The sequence below is a fragment of the Desmodus rotundus genome, chromosome 2 (genome assembly GCF_022682495.2).
Source record: "Desmodus rotundus isolate HL8 chromosome 2, HLdesRot8A.1, whole genome shotgun sequence".
NCBI lineage: Eukaryota > Metazoa > Chordata > Mammalia > Chiroptera > Phyllostomidae > Desmodus > Desmodus rotundus.
In genome coordinates this window covers 124,709,182-124,729,811 of record NC_071388.1, presented here as the reverse complement: position 1 = coordinate 124,729,811, position 20,630 = coordinate 124,709,182, and the positions used below count along the sequence as shown (strand labels likewise).

Sequence of the window (20,630 nt, the reverse complement as noted above, 5' to 3'; positions counted from 1 at the left end):
ACATGTTCACACCTAGCTTGCTGAGAAATAGAATCTCTAGTTCAGGAATCATGTGTCCAGCAGAAACTGGGGAGGAGCAGAAGCTGTCTTTTAAATAAATAAGTGGAAATATGTGATAGAGGACAATTTAGTAGTCTCTAATTGAGATATTTTGTAGTATAAGGTTTTGCTAAACTGTACTTATGGTTTCATTGGCATTGATTGCATTGCCTTGATACCAAATAGTAGGCAATAAACCTTTTCATTGCTGTGGTTACTACTATATGTTTTTACTTGATCTCTGGTAATTGATATTAATATAATTTTCATCCATGATAGAGGTTATGAAGACGTTTTCACTCTGTGGGTTTCACTATTCATCATGCTATCCATTATCCTCAATTTAATAGAACACTTTGGTTATGACTTTATGCATTGTGCTAATCTCTCACAACTCACGTGACTGACATGGCATAGATGCCCAATGTACCTAACCTTCCTCAGGATTATGAGATCAAAAGTACACACTGATTTTGCAAAATTGTCAATAGGTTATCTTTGAGATGTCATTTCTGGTTTGTACTCATAGTATAAAAGTGGGTATATAATAATTTTGGAAAACTGCCTAAAGTGTCTTATAACCCTTATAACCTTTTCAATTAAAAAGTAGTTCTGGAAGATCAGGCTTGATAGTTTTATAATTTCAGATTCTCTTGTTGTAAGACTGATTATATCCAGCTAATGAACTAATTATTCCTTCATGTATTTTAACATACCTTTGTTGATACTTGCAATGTTCTAAGTGCTATGTTAGTTGTAGAAGGATACAAATATGAAGTGAGATGCTTTAAGGAGTTGTGACACATCTAAAGGGACCTGTTTGGTACATAGTCAGATACACAGGATTGGACATCAAGAGGGTGATCTAGCATGGAGATAAATATTTGGAAGTCTTTTGATATTTGGTAATTGTTGAAGCCCTAGTAATCTATTGGATCTTCCAATAGAAAAACAAAAAGCACCTGGAAGAGAAACTTCTTCTTGATACACAGTGGCTGGAAGAAGGAGGAAGGAAATGGGCAAAGATCTCAGTGATAGAAGGATGCAGGAAACATTTTCAGAGAATACCAGGGAGGGAGGGAGCATGATATAAAATGTCAAGTCCTGCAGGAACTGGTCAAGAGATAAGGAACAAGCGATATCCTGAACCTTGTAGAGGATATTGGTAGCTGTAATGGAGCAGTTTCACCGAAGAGTGTGCAGTGAAGGTCAAGTTCAGTTGTTTCAAGAGTGATTAGGAACGAGGAATTGGAGACGGCTAATGGAGAGATAATAGCATTGGAATCAATCTGTTTAAGGCTGGTATTCCTGAACTGATTGGTTTGTTGTGTTTAACATGTCTCATTGGAAGAATTAATGTTGGGATGGATGCCAGTCCAGAATGAGGCACTTATCTTTACCTTACTGTGTAATTTCAAAAGTGGCTGTTTTACTTTTTTACATTCACCATGCAGATGTACCTTCTTGTTAATGTGACAAAATAATTTTGGAGGGAACCATCACTTATTATGTAGTAATTTCCTAATTGTGGAAATTCCTATAGGTAATGGTAGTTCTGTTGATTTGAAGAACTGGCCTCCTGGCCTCCTGGCCTGCGCTTCTTTGCCCAAAGATGAATTGAGAACCCTGCACTAGTGACAAGAGTGCTGACAGCATTAATCAGGCTCAGCCATGAATTACACTGATCACAGCATGAGGATTATTTGCAGGGATTTTGGATCTCTGCAAGCTTTGATTTAGTATTATATTTTAAACTCTACTTAAAACAAATGATAAATGAAATCCTAACATCATTAGAATTCATTTTTAATGGACTTTGCTCAGAAGTGACCCACATTAGACAATAAGAAGTTCACATTAAATGGGCTTATGTGACACAAGTATGCAATGCTCAGTATTCCAATAAACCTCTAAATGCTTAATTGTTTCATACTAATTTCCTTGAAACATGCAATAAAGAAGTGAAAGGCAAATTTCCTGAAACAAAGTTCCAAGACGATTCTAATTTACATAACTTTTAGCCAAGGAACAGATGTCTTTTTAATGCTGTACCTTTGTAAAAAAATTTAAAACATATTATATGTCTTAGTGTAACTTGGTGTTCTTCCTCATTTCTAATGTGGGTGAAATGCTTTTAGCAGAACACTGACAAGGGCAAGTTAAAAAAAAATGGGACTCTATCGTTTCAAACTACAGCTTAGCTTTAGAATAATATAAAGAACACTGTTTCATTGTGGTATTTTATTTTATTTTATTTTTAAAAATTATTTTATTGTTGTTCAATTACAGTTGTCTGTATTTTCTCCCTGCTCCTCCCTGCCACCCCATCCAAACCCACCTCCCTCCCTTGCTTCCACCCTTCACCCTGGTTTTGTCCATGTGTCCTTTATAGTAGTAGTTCCTGAAAATCCTTCTCCCTACTGTCCCCTCTCCCCTCTCCTCTGGCTATTGTTAGATTGTTCATTGTGGTATTTTAAATTTTGCTGTCTAAAATGTAATTATAATAAAATCTTTGTGGATAGTATTTTCTGGGGCTGTATGTTTCTAAGTAATCACTTTTTAAATTTGTATAGTGAGCATATAGTATTTTTAAATTATAGAAAGAAAAGTATACAGAAGAAATTAAATTACCCCATAATACTACCATATACTGTTGACTTTATTTTATTTTAATCTTTATATATATTTTCAAAATTGTGATATACAGGATTGTGCAGTTTTACACCCTACTTTCATGTAACATTGTACTCTGTTTTCCATTTTATTAGACATTCTTTACCAATTTAAAGAATGATCTATTTCTTCAGAAGTAAAGCATGTTTTGTTTTAACCATACCCCAATTTTTGGAAGCTAAAAATACCCAATTTTTTCATATCATCATAAATTTTGAAATTTGATTATTTACTCAGGAGGATTCCTAGACATGGAATTTCTGTATCTAAGGAACATGGATGTTTTAAATTTCATGATATAAATTACCAAATTACTTCCCCAACTATTACTTATGTAGGCAAAACACACACTTGTACTTAAACTTTTTTATTATCATGTATGAAAAATAGTTTTTGTCTCTATGTACAAATAGATTTTTTGCATCTTCCTATTTCTGGCTTTCTCTTCCTCCTCCCTGTGTCCTCCACAAAAACACAAAATATATATCCAATATATTTCTTTTGTGGCTTTCATGTTTGTTTAATTTTATAATCATATTTATATCTTTAGACATAAAATTTGCTTAAATTCTTTTGAATCTTTTATATTGTGAATTTCATATTTTTTAAATTCATCACTCATTATAGCATATATGTACATACACATGCATGTACACACACACATATATACATATCTGCCATATGTTTGATTCATCTCTTAGGTATTTGGTATATATGTTTATATGTACACACTTTTAAGTTTAAAATATAAACACATACACACACACATATTAGTTTTTCATTAAAGTAGATGATTTATATTCTGAATTTATGAATGCTGGGAAGGGATTTTTGTTGCATTGTTATAAAGCAGGTTCTTGGTTAGTAATACTTACGAATTAAGACTGAAAGGTCTGTCTCCTCCAAAACAACTGGGAATGAAAAAGACTGAAAATGTCGGATATTGATGAAGATGTGTGTCACCCAGAACTCTTACGTATTGTTGATGATCATGTAAATTGTTATAATTACTTTAGAAAACTTTTTGACAGTATCTACTAAACCTAAAAACACAATTTTATTTCAGAGAATCCACCCAATGGAAATGAATGGATATATCTGTCAAAGAATGCAAACAACAGATCAACATATGTAAAAAATTTTTATAGTTCTTTGTTTTATCGTAACAAAAAATAGAAGCAATGCAAATGTTAAAGAACAATAAAGTGAATAAACAACTGTAATGAAATCATTTTTTAAAAAAGACTGAAAGATCTATGTCACTTATTTCAGGGGACAATTGGGGTGGCCAGAAGCTGTGGAGCCAGCCTGTTTTAGCTTCTTAGTATGAAACCCCCGTTTGTTTGGATACTTGCAGTATTTTTGCCTCATGATTGTTATTCAGCTCTTGTGCCAGTGATTGTGCGGATAGTTTCCTGTAAACTCTACCTGGAATGTGCTTAGCCCTTTTAATGTGCATATTCAAGTTTTTTTCTCTTTTTCTTCTATTCAGAAATGTTGGTTTAATTATCCCTTTGATTATTGTTTACATTCAAAACCTCGTCAAATACTTAAAAGCTATAATAGGTAGTCAAACCTACATTTTCTGCTCAATATCCATCATGTTTCTATTCATTTTCATCTTTATTATTTACTTAACTTAGATTGTTTGCCCTCAACAGGACCGTGTATGTGTTTTCGTTGTCAGTTGTACTATTATATCTCATGGATTTTGTGACAAGAAAAACAAGTAGAATAGAACGTTCATCCAGTTAATAACTGTAATTCAGTAAGGTCTTAGTGCTAAGTGACTTGGAAGAACATGCTGGGCAAGGCCTGGTAAAGTGACAGTTCTCGTAGCTAATGTGTTGTAGAGTGAAGATTGACACCAAGGAAAATGGGGATATGGTTTTATGTTTTTCTTCTAGGTTAGATCAGTTTTAGGCTCCACTAACTGAATTATATATATATTAACTGAGTCATACCATAGAGATGGCAGAAGGGTTGCTAGGTATTTAAGTATCTGTCTGGGTTTGAGAATTTGATTGGTTTCCAGATAACACTGAAAAGTTAGACTTCATCAGTGTGACAAGGTTTAGTGTCAACATACAAAATCCATTGCTCACTCTTCCCTGAAGCACGGGGGAGAGTCTACCCACGGGAAAATCACAATGTAAGGATCAACAGTTTTCAATTCTGCTATTGCAGTCTGTATTTCTTCGAAATTCTCAGTTCACTCACTTCCTTATTTTATTATCTTTTCAGCTTACCCTGTTGTTTTATAAAATTCAATTTGTTGTCTTTTTACCCCAGCATTTGTTCGATCTTTCTGAGGGACATGTCAGAGAGACCAGGTCTTTCTTGATACTACTGAACACATTAAGGCTCTGTCTAAAATGCGTTCATGTTTTTCTTGTTAACTCATTTTCAGAGTGACACCCTCTTCTGTGATTGAGGGTGATGTTCTCTTTCTCTTCTGTCCCAGTACTTATTCCTGGGTACTATTTGTATGTCTTTAGTTTACTCATTCTGAAGTGATCCATCCAGGCCTTGGGATAGCCAGTAGAGAGTGTAGATTCCACTTTTTGTCCACCTGCATTTGTAGAAAACTTTTCTCCAAGTTGTCTCAATATCCAGTGTCTTTCAGGCGGTTTGGGAGCTCTGTTACACTGAGATGGAATCTGGTCACACCCTTTCTTCCTGCCTGTGCCTTTCATACATTGAAATATTAGAGTCCTTGTATAATAAGTAACATCAGTATTGTGCTTTCCACCCAAGTTCTTGCTCTAGGTGCAGTAGCTACAACCTTGTACTTGCTGTGAATACAGTTCTACTGTACTGCTGCCATCACCCTGCATTGTTTTCTTGGAGTTAATCTCCAAATGGATGGATGACATTGGTTCCCAATAGATAATTCTATTTTGTTCTTATAGAATGGTAGCCATATCTCGTTAGTTAACAAAGTTCTCTAATTCAGGAGCCAGGTAATAAATTTATGAGAGCACTGATGAAGTTGTCTAGGTGGAGAGAGGAGGGTGTACGGGGGATAAATGGTGATGAAAGGAGACTTGACTTGGGGTGTGAACACACAACACACTGTGCATTTAGCATGATGTGGAACTGTGCACCTGAAACCTGTGCAATTTTGTTAACCAGTATCAACCCAATAAATTCTGTAAAAAGGAAAAAATAGTTCTCTTTGTAAAAAAAAAAGAAAAAGAAAAAGATTGATTTAACCGAAAGCACATATAAGCATCATGTCTTTTTTCCCCTTTCAGTCCATTTCAGTTGGAGGGAAAGGGGGAGGGAGAGGGGGAGAAGGAGAGAGAGAGAGAATTTGGGGAGAGGTTGGTGAGATATAGACAATACCCAAATAAATACCCAATTAAAATATATTGGATGTGAGAAGTAATATTGCTATAGAGAAAAATAAAGATAAAAAGAAAGGGAGAATTCATAATTCTCATTCCTATTGTTACATGGTTTAAGGCTTGTCATCATAGTTATTTTTATGAGATATTGGATGAAGCTACTTTAAATGCAAACAGCCAGTATTGTTATTTGAAATAGCTTTTAAACCAGAATCCAGCTATGCTTACATTTAATGGTTGAAAAAGTATTATTACTATTACTTAATCTCTGGTGTGTGATATATTGTGAAAAAAGCTATGCTCACTGCTTGGCAGGTACTATGATATATACTTACTTAAGATATTTTATTTAATCCTTACAACACCTCTGTAAATTAAGTATTATTTATCCCTCTGAAGATAAAGAAAATAAGCCTGAGAATGATTAAATAACTTGCCTGAGGGAGCATAGCTAGCAAATACCCAAACTAGGATTTGAACCTAAATTTCTTTAATCCAAAGATCATATTTGTAATCATTACACCTTTCACCTTCAAGCTCTGACTGAGCCAAGCATAATGAACACATTAACAAATCAATTGGTTTTAATCCAAACTGTTTTCCAGAGCTTGCACATAATTTATTCTCTGCCTACCGCTCCAACCTCATTTTAGACTACATACCCAGGCTGTCTGCTCCCAGCCCCACTGGCTTCCTTTCTGTTCCTTTCATACCATATTTTGGAGACCTTTGCATGTGCTGTTTCCTTAGTTGGCAGTGCTCTCTTCCCTCTCCCCTTTTCTCTCTATTCTTGCCTCCTCCTTCTCTTCCAGGTGCTAGCTCAGGTAACATTTGCTCAGGCGTCTTCTGGCCATTGTGTATAAAGAAGCTGACCCTCCTCACTGTCGCCTGTTATTTCCTTCATAGTAACCGATCTGAAATCAATCTGTTCACATATTGGTTATGTCTCTCTCTACAGACTGTAAGCTCTTTGAGAGCAGGAACCTTTTGCTCTTGGTTATCACTGTATTTACTGAACCTATATGTCAAGTACTGCTCTAACAGATATGGAAAGGCAATTGAATGAAGAATGGATGAATGACTCTGAAATGTGAATATTTGTTTCTACTTAGAAACTGTGCCTTTAAATATTTTTCAATGAAATGTATTTGAAAATATCTTTGATAATTTTGAGTAGTATTCTAAATCATGTTTAAACTTTGACCAGGATACTTAACATAATCAAAGACCATCACAATTTCCTGCAATAACAGATTTTTGCTTTGGTTTTGACATGCCCAATGGTCTTATATAACTAACCTGAAGATGTGTATTATATAATAAGGATAAGACTCGTTACCTAATTTTCTGCAATAGAATGATAGTGTTACATAGTCATAAGTTTTTAGCTAGATAAGGACTTAGTACGCTCTATAGTCAAACCAAAATAATATGGAAAGATAAGAAGCCTTCTCAAAAGCTACACAGGTAGATTCAGGTCCAGAAACATGGGGCAGGACCCTTTCTATTATACTAGTGTTTCTTTCACTTGCCCACTCCCACACCATTATAGTGAATATTCCCACAGGAGTAATAGATTATGTGTGGCATGAAATCAATATAAATAAATCTGTATTTCAGGAAGAAAAGTATGAGTATTAATCAGAGTCCCCAGGTTATCTCCAATCTGTAAGAAATGAAATGAACTTTCAGGGGCATCATAACCCTGGAGTCGCTGTGCATGGTTGCATCTAAGGCAGCTCAGCTGTGACAGAGACACAGGGCGCGCAGGCCAGATCTTCACTAGAAGGGAAAAGACGTGTCAGGTTCAGGATGAACAAAATCATCAAGCTTTATACATTGTATTTTGTTCCACAGTTCATAATCAAAACTACTGCACTGAAACCTAGTATTCAGCAATTACAAATTTTTAAAAAATAAGATTTAATAACCTTTGAAGTTTTGTGAATCAGTCTTATATGACAAAGGAATTCCTCATTCTCTAGAAATATTCCTTGAAACTATGGTTTGATTTACAAACATAAATTTACATGCATGTCTAAAAAACAAGATATATTTTACCTTCATGTCTTCTTAGCAGCCAAAGATTTATTTTCTAAGAGTCGAAGAAAACAAAAGCAAACTACATTGTCTTGTTTCCCATAAAGAGATGAAGGAAAATAGACATATGTTTCATCAATGGAAATGATACATCCAGTGAATGTGGACAGTGAATATAAAAAGTATTCTAAGAAGTTCAAAAATAGTGCTTTTTCTAGAAAGTGACTCTTGTAAGACCAACATAACCAAGACCTGTATTGTCTACTTATTATTCTCCTAAGGTCAGCAGCAACCTTGGCTCACATATTTACACCGCAGAACACAGACCTCAGTGCAGATGACTATGAAAATCACCTTTTTTCTTGTGAAAAATATTTTTTATGCTGACTCTGTAGAATTTCAGTTATCTTCAGTGCTTTGGTCATAGAATGATCACAGGCTATAAAGAAAATACTGTTCATCCCCAAATAACTATGCATGTCAGTTATTGAAACTTCAACTTCTAGAGTCCAAGGGATTATCTTGTCAAAAATCTTCCTTGTAGAGATAAAGCTTGCCTTAGAATTCTGGTGCCTATGGTAATGAGGATTTATCTGTCTTTGTATGTCTGTATGTGCAGGAATACATGGACTCCAATAAATACATTGAGCATCTGCTAACCCAACTTGAGGAGAAACACAGAAGTCTCTGGAGGTGAGTTAAATCCATGTCCTCACTTATAGCCTGTAGAGCTTTGATCTTGAGCATGGAGGCAGGGAATTAGAAAACAGTTTCTTGTTCCATTTGATGCCAAAAGCATCACTGGAAATAAAAATCACTAGAGGATACCTAGAGAATTTTATTTCTTTAGCTAAAGTAAAGCATCAACACCAAAAGTTGTCTTTGAGTCGAGGACCTGCTCAGAGCTGGAAGGATGGTAGAAATTGTGACACACATTGGTCAAGGTCAATGAATTGATTTGCCCAAGGCCATATGGCAACCTTATATGGTAGATACTGGAATCCCAATTCTCTGATCCTTGCCTGCTTCAAGATCATTTAAGTTTTTCTATAATTAAAAAGGTAGGGCATTTCTGCTTAAATTTTCTGCTTCTCTTCGTATTAAAGAGGAACATTTTAAGTGTTGTTGCATAGGTCTCCAATGTCTTTTTTTTCCCCCTATATGGTGGGTTCTGATTCTCAGGAAAGATATGTGAGAATATTTTGCAGGTAAGTTGGAAGAAGATTAGTATCATAAAAGTCATATTTTTGAGTTATTTATTCCCTGGGGCCTCTTGGAAAGGGAGACCAGCCAAAGATGGTTGTGATATTATTATCTAGCTCTTTAGGGTTCATGCAGTCAATGCTCTTCATAGGTGCTGCTATGGAATTTGAATTTCTTTTTCTAAGTTCCTATAGCTCTTGTTGTTGGGAGTAAATGTACTAGTGCTCATTTATATGATGCCTCACTTTGCACTGGAATTGTTTCACATAATTAGCTTTGTCTCCCAAAGGTCCATATGCCCCTAATGTCCTTTATTGCTTATCTCCTAAAGGCAGGGAGCAGAGCACATTCTCTGTCCACAGAGATGGCAAATGAACATTTGTTAACCCTGTGGCTCTTTTCTCCAACCTCATCCAAATCCATCACCACTGGTACCAGGCTATGCTGCTTTCCCCTTCTTTATGAATCCTGTAACAAATCCTAGTAACTTTGAAATTCATCTTCCTGAGAAATTCTAGTGTTGGGGTAAAGTGCCTGATATTTTCATTTGTTCTTCCCTTATGTTACCGTATTTTGCCGTGTATAATGCACACCCATGTTTTTGTGTGCATTATACACAAGATTGTTATACTCATGGTATATAATTATTATATCCATATATAATGCACATCCTTATTTTTCCCTAAAAAATCTGGGCAAGAACATGTGCATTATACATGGCAAAATATGGGTAATTTTCCTACTGGAGAACAAATCTGTGGTTATAATAATAGAAAGTATTCTATTTCTATATACAAAAACGATTGCTGGTAGGATACAACAGAAGTATGTAATTTTTGCTTGCCACTAGCAGGCACACCAGTTAATTTTTATATAATTTGATGCAATACTTGTTAGATTTGTTTTTGAGAGCTATAACCTAGTATTGACATAATTTTCTTTTGTGAACCAGTGTATTGATTAATAAAACCAATAATAATAATGTATTTATGGTTATGTGCCTTTTAAATTATATTTTCCATAGATCTACAAAGTATATTGAAAAGGTTATTTAAGTGAATTGTAACATTGTCTTTCAACTAGTTGAATATTTTGTTATCTTTTGACAGAAAAATATACAAAAATGATAAATACCATCTGACAAAAGAAACTTAGAGTTTAATTTGGTCAGTAAGTGTGTCTTATGCACATCATTGGGAAGGAGTAATGGTTTCATGGGTCTTTGAACCAAATACCTTCATGGAAATATTTTCCTGCTTTCTCAGGGTCACTTATAAAAATCATTTGATCTTCTCCAATATGATTAAGTTAAAATCACATTTCAGGCACAGAATTAAACTAACATAAAGTAAGAGCTCAGAATTTGTGTGCAATTGCTTCCATTATCCTTCAGAAATGGAATTATTGCTGGTAAAGAAGCACAGCCTTATATATAGTGTCAGTGGATCTAATAAAACTACATTTGAATAACAATAAAGGGCAATAATGAGACTTCAATAGTCAGAATAACTACCAGTGAGAAAATGGAAATGGGTAGTATTGAAAAGAAAATGAAACCAGTAATAGCAGATTTATATACTATTTATTGAATCATGAAATTATACTTGATTATATTTTGCAAACAGATCTTGACTGACTTAAAGTAATAGGTTTTATGATGATTATTATAGTGTCATAACTGCAACTGTAGCTGAATTGTTTTTGGTGAAGAACGTGTTAAGTGACAGTGAGCAGTGTGGAACGTTCTTTCCGGTTGTGATTAAATTTTTTAAATGCTTTCTTGAGTTAGAGTAGAATCTATGATGTGCAGAGGATCATAGGAATAGCACGTGATGTACCCAAGCACAACTGGGTTGTCTGAAGTTAAACAGCTATTCCCATAACTCAATATAAAAGCTTTTCTCTGACTTTATTATGCCTTTGACTTGTAGCTGGTGCAATCTTCGTGGATGGGGCTACCACTTACACTTAAAGAAAGGACACGTTCTGAATATTTAGTTCTTCCAACAGTAATGGCGGTCAGCGTTAATTTATGGCCACAATATTTTAGGATTGATCAAAATCATGATAGAATTATATGCTGTTGGACACAATTCTTTCCTCATTCAGTAAGAAGATTGGGCACAAGGATTAAAAGTCTGTCTTTATTTTTGTGGAGGGAGTCTTTCTTTATTTTATTATTTTATATTTCAATATAAAATAATTATTTAATATTATTTAAATATAAATAAATTTATTTATAAAAATAAATACATTTATTTTTATTTTTCCTTATCTATTACTTGTATTTAATAGTTTTTAGTCATTTCTTTAAGCAGAACTAGTTGCTCTGACACAAATATATTGTTGCAATCATACTCTCAAGATAACTGGTTATGGGGGGTCCTTTTTAGTATTCTACTGAAATAGACCTATTATCTATCTCTGGGTGTTCAAATTGCTAAGGGATTTGTGAAGTCCAAAGATAGCTGTCTAGGAATAACCAGTCATTTATCTCAACTGTCTTTTTTGATACCAACAGAAAACGTGTGTGAATTAATCTGAATGTGGGGGTGGAGTCAGAATCTAGGACTTAGTCTAAGACTTGAGTACAAGTCTGAGTGTGTTTAATATGCTCTGCATCTCCCTGCTTGATGAAGAAAGGAGACATACCAACGGCACCTTGTTTACCAGTTGATGTTGAAATGTGATAATGCATTTCTGCATGTTTATTTGTTTTAATGTGGGAAGTGAAGATTAGAAGAAAAGGGCTCATTTGCACTTAATGATTTTTACATCATCTATTACTATTTCTGATTTGACTAAATGTATCTGTGATTGACAAAGATTGTAATGAAACAATTGCTGAGAATGTCTTTCTCCTACACTTGATAGCCTCAAATTAAGAGTTTAGAACAAACACAAACAGTTGGAAAATACAAATCAATTTCATGAATATTTATTGTTAATGACTCTTTCATGTCACATATGTGAAATTATGTATAACAGTGGAAACAGCATAATACTATAGAAATGCAACGAGGACCGAACTGGAGGTTTTGGAGATTTGAACTCTTGCCCTGGCCTGCAAAACTCACTGTTAAAAGAACATCTGAGACTGAGTTTCCTTATCTATAAAAAGAAGGTATCAATATAGTTCGTACTTAAGTTTATGGAGCACAATGATTGTATGAAACATGATGTCTAAAGTAGCATTACATTTATATAACATGTCGACATGTATAATCTCATTTGTCTGTAATACTTAAATACTACATTATGATTAATTAGTATGATATATATATATATATATATATATATATATATATCATAGAAGTATCCAAGAGAATGAGTAGAAATGACTAATTTAACAGAAACAACTAACAATTTGCCAGCAGTGCAACCAGATAATGTCAAAGTGTTCATTTCAGATATTCCTAGCTCTAACTGGAGACAGTGTTAGCAATAGCCTATAAATGAACAAAGTAGGTCTGCAGGACCAAAATTAAATGACAAGATCTGGCAAATGAAGAGAGCCACCTGCCTGCCCCCAGACACCAAATCACCAAAGGCCCATCTGAACAAGCTCTACCTGAGTTGGGGTTTCACAATCGAGGCACTATGGACATTTGGGGCTAGTCATTCGTATCATGGGGATGTGAGAGTGGGGTTGTACAGTCCATTGTAAGATGTTTAACATAATCCCTAGCTTCAACCCACTACATGCCATTAACATCCCTTCATTGTGACAACTGGAAAAAAAGAGTCCCCAGACATTTTCCACATGTTCCTAAGGGGTCAGAATCATCATTTCTCCCCATTGAGAACCAGTGGTCTAAATCAGCAGTCCCCAAACTTTTGGGCACCAGGGACCAGTTTTGTGGAAGACAATTTTTCCACTCAGTAGTGGAGAGTGGAGACAAGAGGGAGAGCTCAGGCTGGGGAGGAGGTGGGAGACAAGAGACAGAGCTCAAGCAGTAATAGGAGCAACACCCATGGACAGGGAGGAGGGAGGTTGGGGAGCCCTGATCTAAACCATTGACACAAGCATTTTTCTAAGCATATTCCAAGAAATACTAATACCCTGGGGCACTCTTATAGGTGTTTTAAGAAAAATAAAGGTCAATTTGAAATATACCAGGTAAAACCAAGTTTTAAAAATGTTTTAATTGCAGAACTTTTCAGAGCCAATCATATTACCAACAATGCACTGTACACATTAAATACGAGATATAAAATATAATTTTGGCTTCTTAAAAAATTGAATCATCTCTCTCTTGAAGTATCTACTCTAAGGTTCCAGGAAACATATTTTAGGAAATGGCGATCTATCCAGTTTGATAGCCAAATATAAGATGGCTTACACCGCTGCTCCCCCAACTTCACTTGTACTGGGGGATGGGTGACTTAATGAAAGGACAGTTAGCACTGTGAGGAGTCTGGGTTGTGCGTACAAGCGGGGAGTCTGTATGTGGAGAAGCCAATCCCAAGTTCTTTATTATTTCCTTGAGGGGTAGCCCAAGCCTCAATACGAAATTCCAAGAAACTGAAGAACTATTGATTACAAGCTACGCTGGCCCTAGTGAAGCACTTAACTCCTGCTTCCCCAGGAGGGGAAATGATGGTTTCTACATGACCAAGGGGAAGAAAACACTTGATTGACAAGCATGTATAGATCCCTGGTCAGAATAAGATTCCCTAAGGCCTATCCCTTTCAACAATAAAATAATGATTTAATGTGTCCAAAATTCTTAAAAAACAGACTTTTACTTTTGTGGCTTATATGTGATTCTTATTCTAAGGAAAGAGAGGGGGAAAATGGACAAAAACTTTGTTTTGATTTTCATCACAGTTCAAAATTTTATTTATCTAAGAGTGAACACTGAAATAAAATAATCTGCATTCCAAATACTGATTCATGTACTCCATAATTTTGACATGTCTTTATATTTTGGGGCTATAAATAATCAGCACCACTGCCTACAGTTTATTTCAGCCCCAATCTTAATTTCTATAAAATGTGAGTGGATATTAAAATTGCTTACTGAGAGGCTACATGCTATTCTATTCCTTGGAAAAGAAAATACTTTGCTAACGTGTTATCTAGAAATTATCCTGCAATTGTAAAGGAGAGATAAAAAGAAACAGTACATATGCCCCAAGAAAAAGTCAAGCCCAGAGCCTCTTGGAGATTTACCTTTTATGCATCTTGGGTCTCAGAATTGTATGATCTAGGCATCTTCACAATTAGCATTTCTCTATCCTCATGTGGTTAATTTATGTAAACTACGGAGATGCCAAGTATTAAACAGGTTGCCTTTGCTGTAATCATGGACTTCCACTGGGAGATCTTAATTGGCAACAAGTAAAATTGCTCTGCATGAATTCTTAATGGTGGATACCACATAAAATAAGAATTGTGATTTGTTTTTTTTAAATCCCTTCAAGAGAAAAGAGTCTATCTCTGGGGGACAGAATGTATAGCAAACAAAGAGAGAGTTCAGTGCTTTGCAATAGCAATAAAAGCTCTGAAAGCAAAACCTCATGCTATGCCAACTCACTAACAGCACATGGTTTCCCAGCTCTGCATCCCTGTCTCACTATGCTGAGGTCAAAGGAGGCCAGGATGAGCAAGCTTTACATTATCTTCCCCTCCTCTCGACCCCTGGGCTGGATTTCTAAATCATAGCTATATTCATGGGCCAAGTGTAAGTACAAGGGCAACCCTGGAAACCCATCAATGTCACTTCTCAATTACCCACCAGGGGTTGTTTCCGAGCTGCAGCCAGTCCTAGACCCCTGCCAAGATAAGAGTCTTGCCTCTAAGTCATGCCCAGTGCCCAGCACAAGGCGGCATAAATCAGGGCTCTGGAAATTGGGTATTGCACATGCTTCAACGGTTATGTCATCCCTGGGCAGTGGTGGGGAGGGCTGTGGGCTGAGCTGTTTCCCAAAGGATACTTATTATAGACAGATGGTGCTGCTTTGTAGGAGCAAAGCAGCATTGAGGCTTCTTCTTCTATCTTTGATAGGCCCCTGATGAAATATCATCACTGTCTTTAGGGTGACTTGCTCAGCAATAGAGAGGGCTTGTAGAACTAAGTCCAGAAAGATATCTGAATTGACTGAACCAAGTCAATTTTAGACCACCCAAGTTCATATTTTACCTTATACTTTAGGAGTGATCAACATTATAGTTAATTTATATGACCTGTCTGATATGCCTGTTTGTCTACTTAGGTGTTGCCTGGTGTTTGAAACCAGGGCTTTTGGGGCAAGGAGACACCAAAAATGCCAGACAGAAACTCTGCAGGAACTTTGTATACATGAGTTCCTGTTCCTTATCAAATCTGTCCCTGCTAACCCGGCAGAGAAGATGTACTTAGATCCTAACCTACTAAGTGTATAAAGTAGACTATTTTAAATCATTGAGTTGTATTTCATCTTCTTCATTCTGGATCTTGTTTGCAAAAATAATTAACATGCATTTATCTGTTAAACACAGTTTCTGGAAACTGTCCTTCAAAAGTCCAAAGGTCTCCCCAAGAAGTTAGTGTTTTAATCTGAGTAGGAGCAGCTCTGGTGGACTGAGGGCAGTTGAAGGATCGGTTTTTGAATAGATTGAATTTGAACTTCCTTTGAGGCTTTTAGTATGTATTCATAAGATGATGGGAAATTCAGGTCTAGAGCTCTTTATAGTTCATGTGTAAACCACAGTATAGATAGAGGCATTAAGTTAAGCTACAAAGATATAAAATTGCCCTCTACTGTAACTGGGGAAATATCCCCACTTTAAAGATGGATTTACTGCAGCCAAGGGAAGCTTGAGTTGAATAATGTTGTACAAGTAGGTCCATAGATGATTTGAAAGTCATTCTACTTGTAGTTTTAAACAGGTTTATGTTCTTCAAGGAACACTCTCAAAGTACCAAAAATATTTCAACATCAATAGGATTTGGGGGTCACACAGAAAAATTTACCACTATTTAATCTGAAAACATTTGACTTGAAATATGTTTGTTATTTTTAGATCCATGCTTATCTTAATATGATGGCCAGAAACCTAATGTGATTTATTTATCTGAAATTAAAATAAAGAGCCTCAAGCAAAAGACATTTTAGCAGATTTATTTGGGGTAATAAAGATCACAAATATTCCCTACTAAGTTGAAAGAAGGAAAACTCCAGCAGGCAACCATATAAATGACCTGCTCAACAGAGATGCATGTGTTCAGGCTGAAGTGCACCCACAGTAGGAATGACTAAGTGCTTTTTTTTTTCCTGGAAGGAGGAATGAAATGGGTTATTTACCATGGCCTTCTATTTAATATTAATTTTAATGGGAAAAAACCCACTAACTTGTTAGATCATTAGCATATTTACGATTTTCTTTTAAGGGATTGATTCTTAGGATTTAACTCTACATATCTCTATATGAGTAACTCTGGAGTTAAAAGGAGTGATTTTTTTTTTTTTTTTGCTCACCCTCTCCTATTTATTTACTTATTTTTAGCTTTCCATATTCAGAGTCCTGGGAGGGAGTTCTTGTCCCCTCTTTCACCCCCCACCTCAACTCTGGGGAGAGGTGTTTGGGTCTCTGATAAGAAGAAATACAAAATGGAAAATTTCCCCTCAGAGGCTTTAATTATGGCACATTGTATATACTTTTGTACTAAAAATTAGGCCTCACAAATAATCCCACAAAGAACTAAGGATCAGAGGATCCAAGAATCAGGAATAGGTTGGTGAAACTGCAAAGCAGTTGGTAGAAAGCACATGTTAGACATATCAGGGCAGAGAAAATTCCTAAGAATGTGCACATCAGTTGCAGAGTTGGTTGAGATTGGCAACCTGTGGCTGGTTTCATGGCCCAGAAACCCTCATGAATTTGCTTTACTGGAACCTGGCTTAGTTACTGTCCAGGTTGTGCACCCTACTGAAAACTCACTGATTCAGAATTACATGTGTACTCCCTATGGAGATAATTGCAGATTTTTCACCAGGTGTAAAAGTCTGCACCAGAGAGAATGTAAAAGCCACTGTAGCTCTTAACTCTGCACTGCTACATTAACCAGCGTTTACTAGGCAGTCTACAGACCCCAGGGATGCTCTGATTCTTGCCTTCTCTTTCTTCCCAGTTATGAGGACAACACTTCAGCAAAATACTCCCAACACATACCTAACAGTGGTTCTGTACTTACCCTCAATCCCAGCCTGTTTTATTTTCTAATTATCTCATGAAGGTCGGTCCTATACCGCTACAGGTCTTTGACCTGTAGGATCAGCTCTTCTCATTCCTCATTGTTCTCATAGTGCTTAGAATAAGACATAAAACTTCAAAATAAAACTTTGCTTATCCTGAAAGCATAGAATTGGGAGCATGCTCTGGTCATCTTTGTACCTAACAGACTCATCTCAGTGGCATGTAAATGCTTAATGAGATTCCCAATTTCAAGATAATTACTCTTAGGAAGTTAAAGATGGGACATTCAGTGAAAATGTGAATGTATTTAGTGAAATGTAAAGCCAGGAAGGAAGAAAGCTTGCTTCACTAGACTTGTTTATGTTGCTTCCAAAACTCCGCTATAAAGAAATTTTGGGGCGTGTCATGTTTGCCTGACCGGTCAGTGCACATCACAGGGAAGGATCTTACCAGCAATGATAATCAAGTGTACATCTTTGCCTCCAATTTTACTGTACTTATCTACCAATTGTTTCTTGAGCTGCAAATGACCTTATCAATAGAAGCAATGAAAGGGTACCTCATAAGCCCTGACTGGTGTGGTTCAGTTGGTTGGGCATCATCCTGCAAAGCAAAAGGTCACCGAATCAATTCCTTGTAAGGTCACAGACCTGGGTTGCAGGTTTGGTCCCCAGCTGAGGAGCATGCGAGAGACAACCGATTGGCGTTTCTCTCTCACATGGATGTTTCTCTCCCTCCCTTTTTCTCTCCCTTCCCCTCTCTAAAAAGAAATAAAATCTTTTTTTTAAAAAAAGGAATATGTTATAATTTTGAAAGGGAGGAATTAAGAAGAGCCTGTGATAAATGAAAATAAATAAGTAAATAATCCATGATAAAAAACAGTGCCTGAAATAGTATGTTTTGTTTTTTGCCCCCCACCTTGGATACAGTGAGTTAAAGAAAAATTAGAGACACGTAGATCATGTTACTTTTAAAAACAGAATCATGGCTTAATCTGAAAGGTGAGCAGGTACTTACAGAGAAGGTCTTGAGACTTTTGGCAAGACAGACATAAACTTGAAGTTATAGGGGAGTTCAAAGTAAATAATGACATAAGAACCAAATGGAGAGCAAAGGTTTTCAAAGGATTAGTGGCATGGAAGACAATGTGGGGAAATAAAGTAAAAAGGTGTAAAAATAGAACAACCAACAACTAAAAGTAGATCACCATTTTATTATCTAAGTGCTTTAGATGACCTAATTACAAAAATGGGTATGTTCCATCTCCTAAAATACAGCTGATGTGCATTCTAGTCCAGGTGGGGCTGGTATGTGTTGGCATACCAGTAGAGTCTCTGTTCTAATTATTTGCTGGCTGTGTTGTGCCATTACTAAGTTTTAAATATATTCCTAGTTGATTCCTTGTGATGTGGAGATCAGGTCCTGATTCTGCCACTTACTGTGTAGTCCTGGGAAAGTCATTTAGGCCCTTCTGGACCTTTGTTTCCCGTTGGTAATGAGACAGGGTTAAAGGAAGTGATTGCAGCAGCCCTTTCTTTACAGTTAACAGTCTCTAATTCTTACCGATCATCTTGGTGGGACAGTTGAAAGGTTGGGTGATGAAGCCAGAAGAGAAGTGATAGATACACAGAATTACTGAGATTTGGAAGTGGCAGTTTCCCTTCCTGAAAGAAGGAAACTAGTTCTCTTTAAGCTGTAACTCTTGGACTGTGTCTTGGCACTGAACCTTCCAGAGGTAATAAAACAGCATGCTGGCAGACCCAGGGCACCAGAGCAGGGCCTGAGTCTGTGACCACTTTCAAAAGGATTTCCAGGAAATTGTTCTATTGAATAATGTTTAAGTTTCCATAGAAGCTATAAGCATAGCACAGTGTGGGGGAAAAAAAAAGTCGATCGCACAATATTGAAAAAAAAGCAGCTCTGGGGTTATGGTCCCTATTAAGGGAAATTGCATTGTCTTATGATGTTTCTTTAGTATTCCCTGGAGATTCATGGACTCAACGACTAATTAAAAGTCAGAATGCTTATTTACCTGGATTTATTCATTTTTCTTATCTAATTGGTTTTCCTGTATCTCTGTTCTGGAAATAAAGATGTGAATGGAGTCAGTTACAGAAGGCCACTCTAAGAGAAAGCTTCCTCAGATCAGGAACACAATTTAGGATTTTGGACCTGGGGACCATTTGTTAGCAAGATGATATAATTTAAAATATACCAAAGATTGCATCTATCCAATAATACCTCTCCCACTGGTCTGCCTAGAATTCTCAGGCTTGAAATAAAAGGAAATTGAGTGCCCAGGAAGTCACCTGTGACATCTGTACTTGCCACCTGAGGAGAGTCCTGGCATTACTCTCTTAGCTTCTTGTAGTATCTTACAAAGGATTAGTTTTCAAATGAGATACCTGTGGAAATCTGAGTCCTGGACAGTTTTTAGCAAAGGCAAGTATGCTTACAGTAGAATAAAGGGAGTCTATTAGAAATGTTAAAGTATAAGTATAAGTATTTCTATTCCTAGCCACATGTGTGCCTACCAACCTTGATTTTTTTTTTTAATTACCCATTGTTCCTACAAACTCATCCTTTGTTGTCCAGGCCTCCATTCCAGACATGTAAAACCTACGTCTTCCTGATGGACAACCTCTTAGTCTGATTCCTTAGTCCACCTGGACTCCATTCATATCTTTATTTCCCACTCCTCTCCCCTCTGTACTGGAGACTATACTATACATGCACACATAGTGATTTACATCTTGTGAAAACTCCAAAATTATTTCATGTACCTTAATTTTAACTCTACAAATATTGTGAAGACCTGGCCTACCATTTATGTTCTATATAAAATGTTGATAAGCATGCGATTGAACAAAATAGCTGTTCATCTATTTAACTGATATTTCCTAAGTAGTTCTATGTGGTACTCTTGCTGATAACACTGTATGAGTATTTATTTCATCTGTCAGTTAAGGGCATTACAAACTAGGGAATTTCCAGAAGGCCAGTGACTAAAATAGAATGAGATGAAGAATACTAAGTTAATAATGATGAGAAGAATTGGAGATGTTTAGTTTGACAAACAGAAAAATTAGGAATAGACCTGATACCTGTTTTTAAAGTGGAATGAGTGGAGATGCATTGGCAGC

At 36.2% G+C, this 20,630-nt stretch overlaps 1 protein-coding gene across 3 annotated transcripts in view; it reads left to right on the top strand.

The window, feature by feature from the left end:
* Positions 1-20,630, top strand: part of NCKAP5 (NCK associated protein 5) — a 902,113-nt gene that overhangs the window by 255,966 nt on the left and 625,517 nt on the right. For 2 of the 3 annotated variants that reach the window (XM_053918599.1, XM_053918600.1), the window contains exon 3: positions 8,722-8,795. The exons of the other annotated variant lie outside the window; for it this stretch is intronic. In XM_053918599.1, the coding sequence (XP_053774574.1) occupies positions 8,722-8,795 (74 nt within the window). The remainder of the gene's footprint in view (positions 1-8,721; positions 8,796-20,630) is intronic. 3 annotated transcript variants of the gene reach the window in all.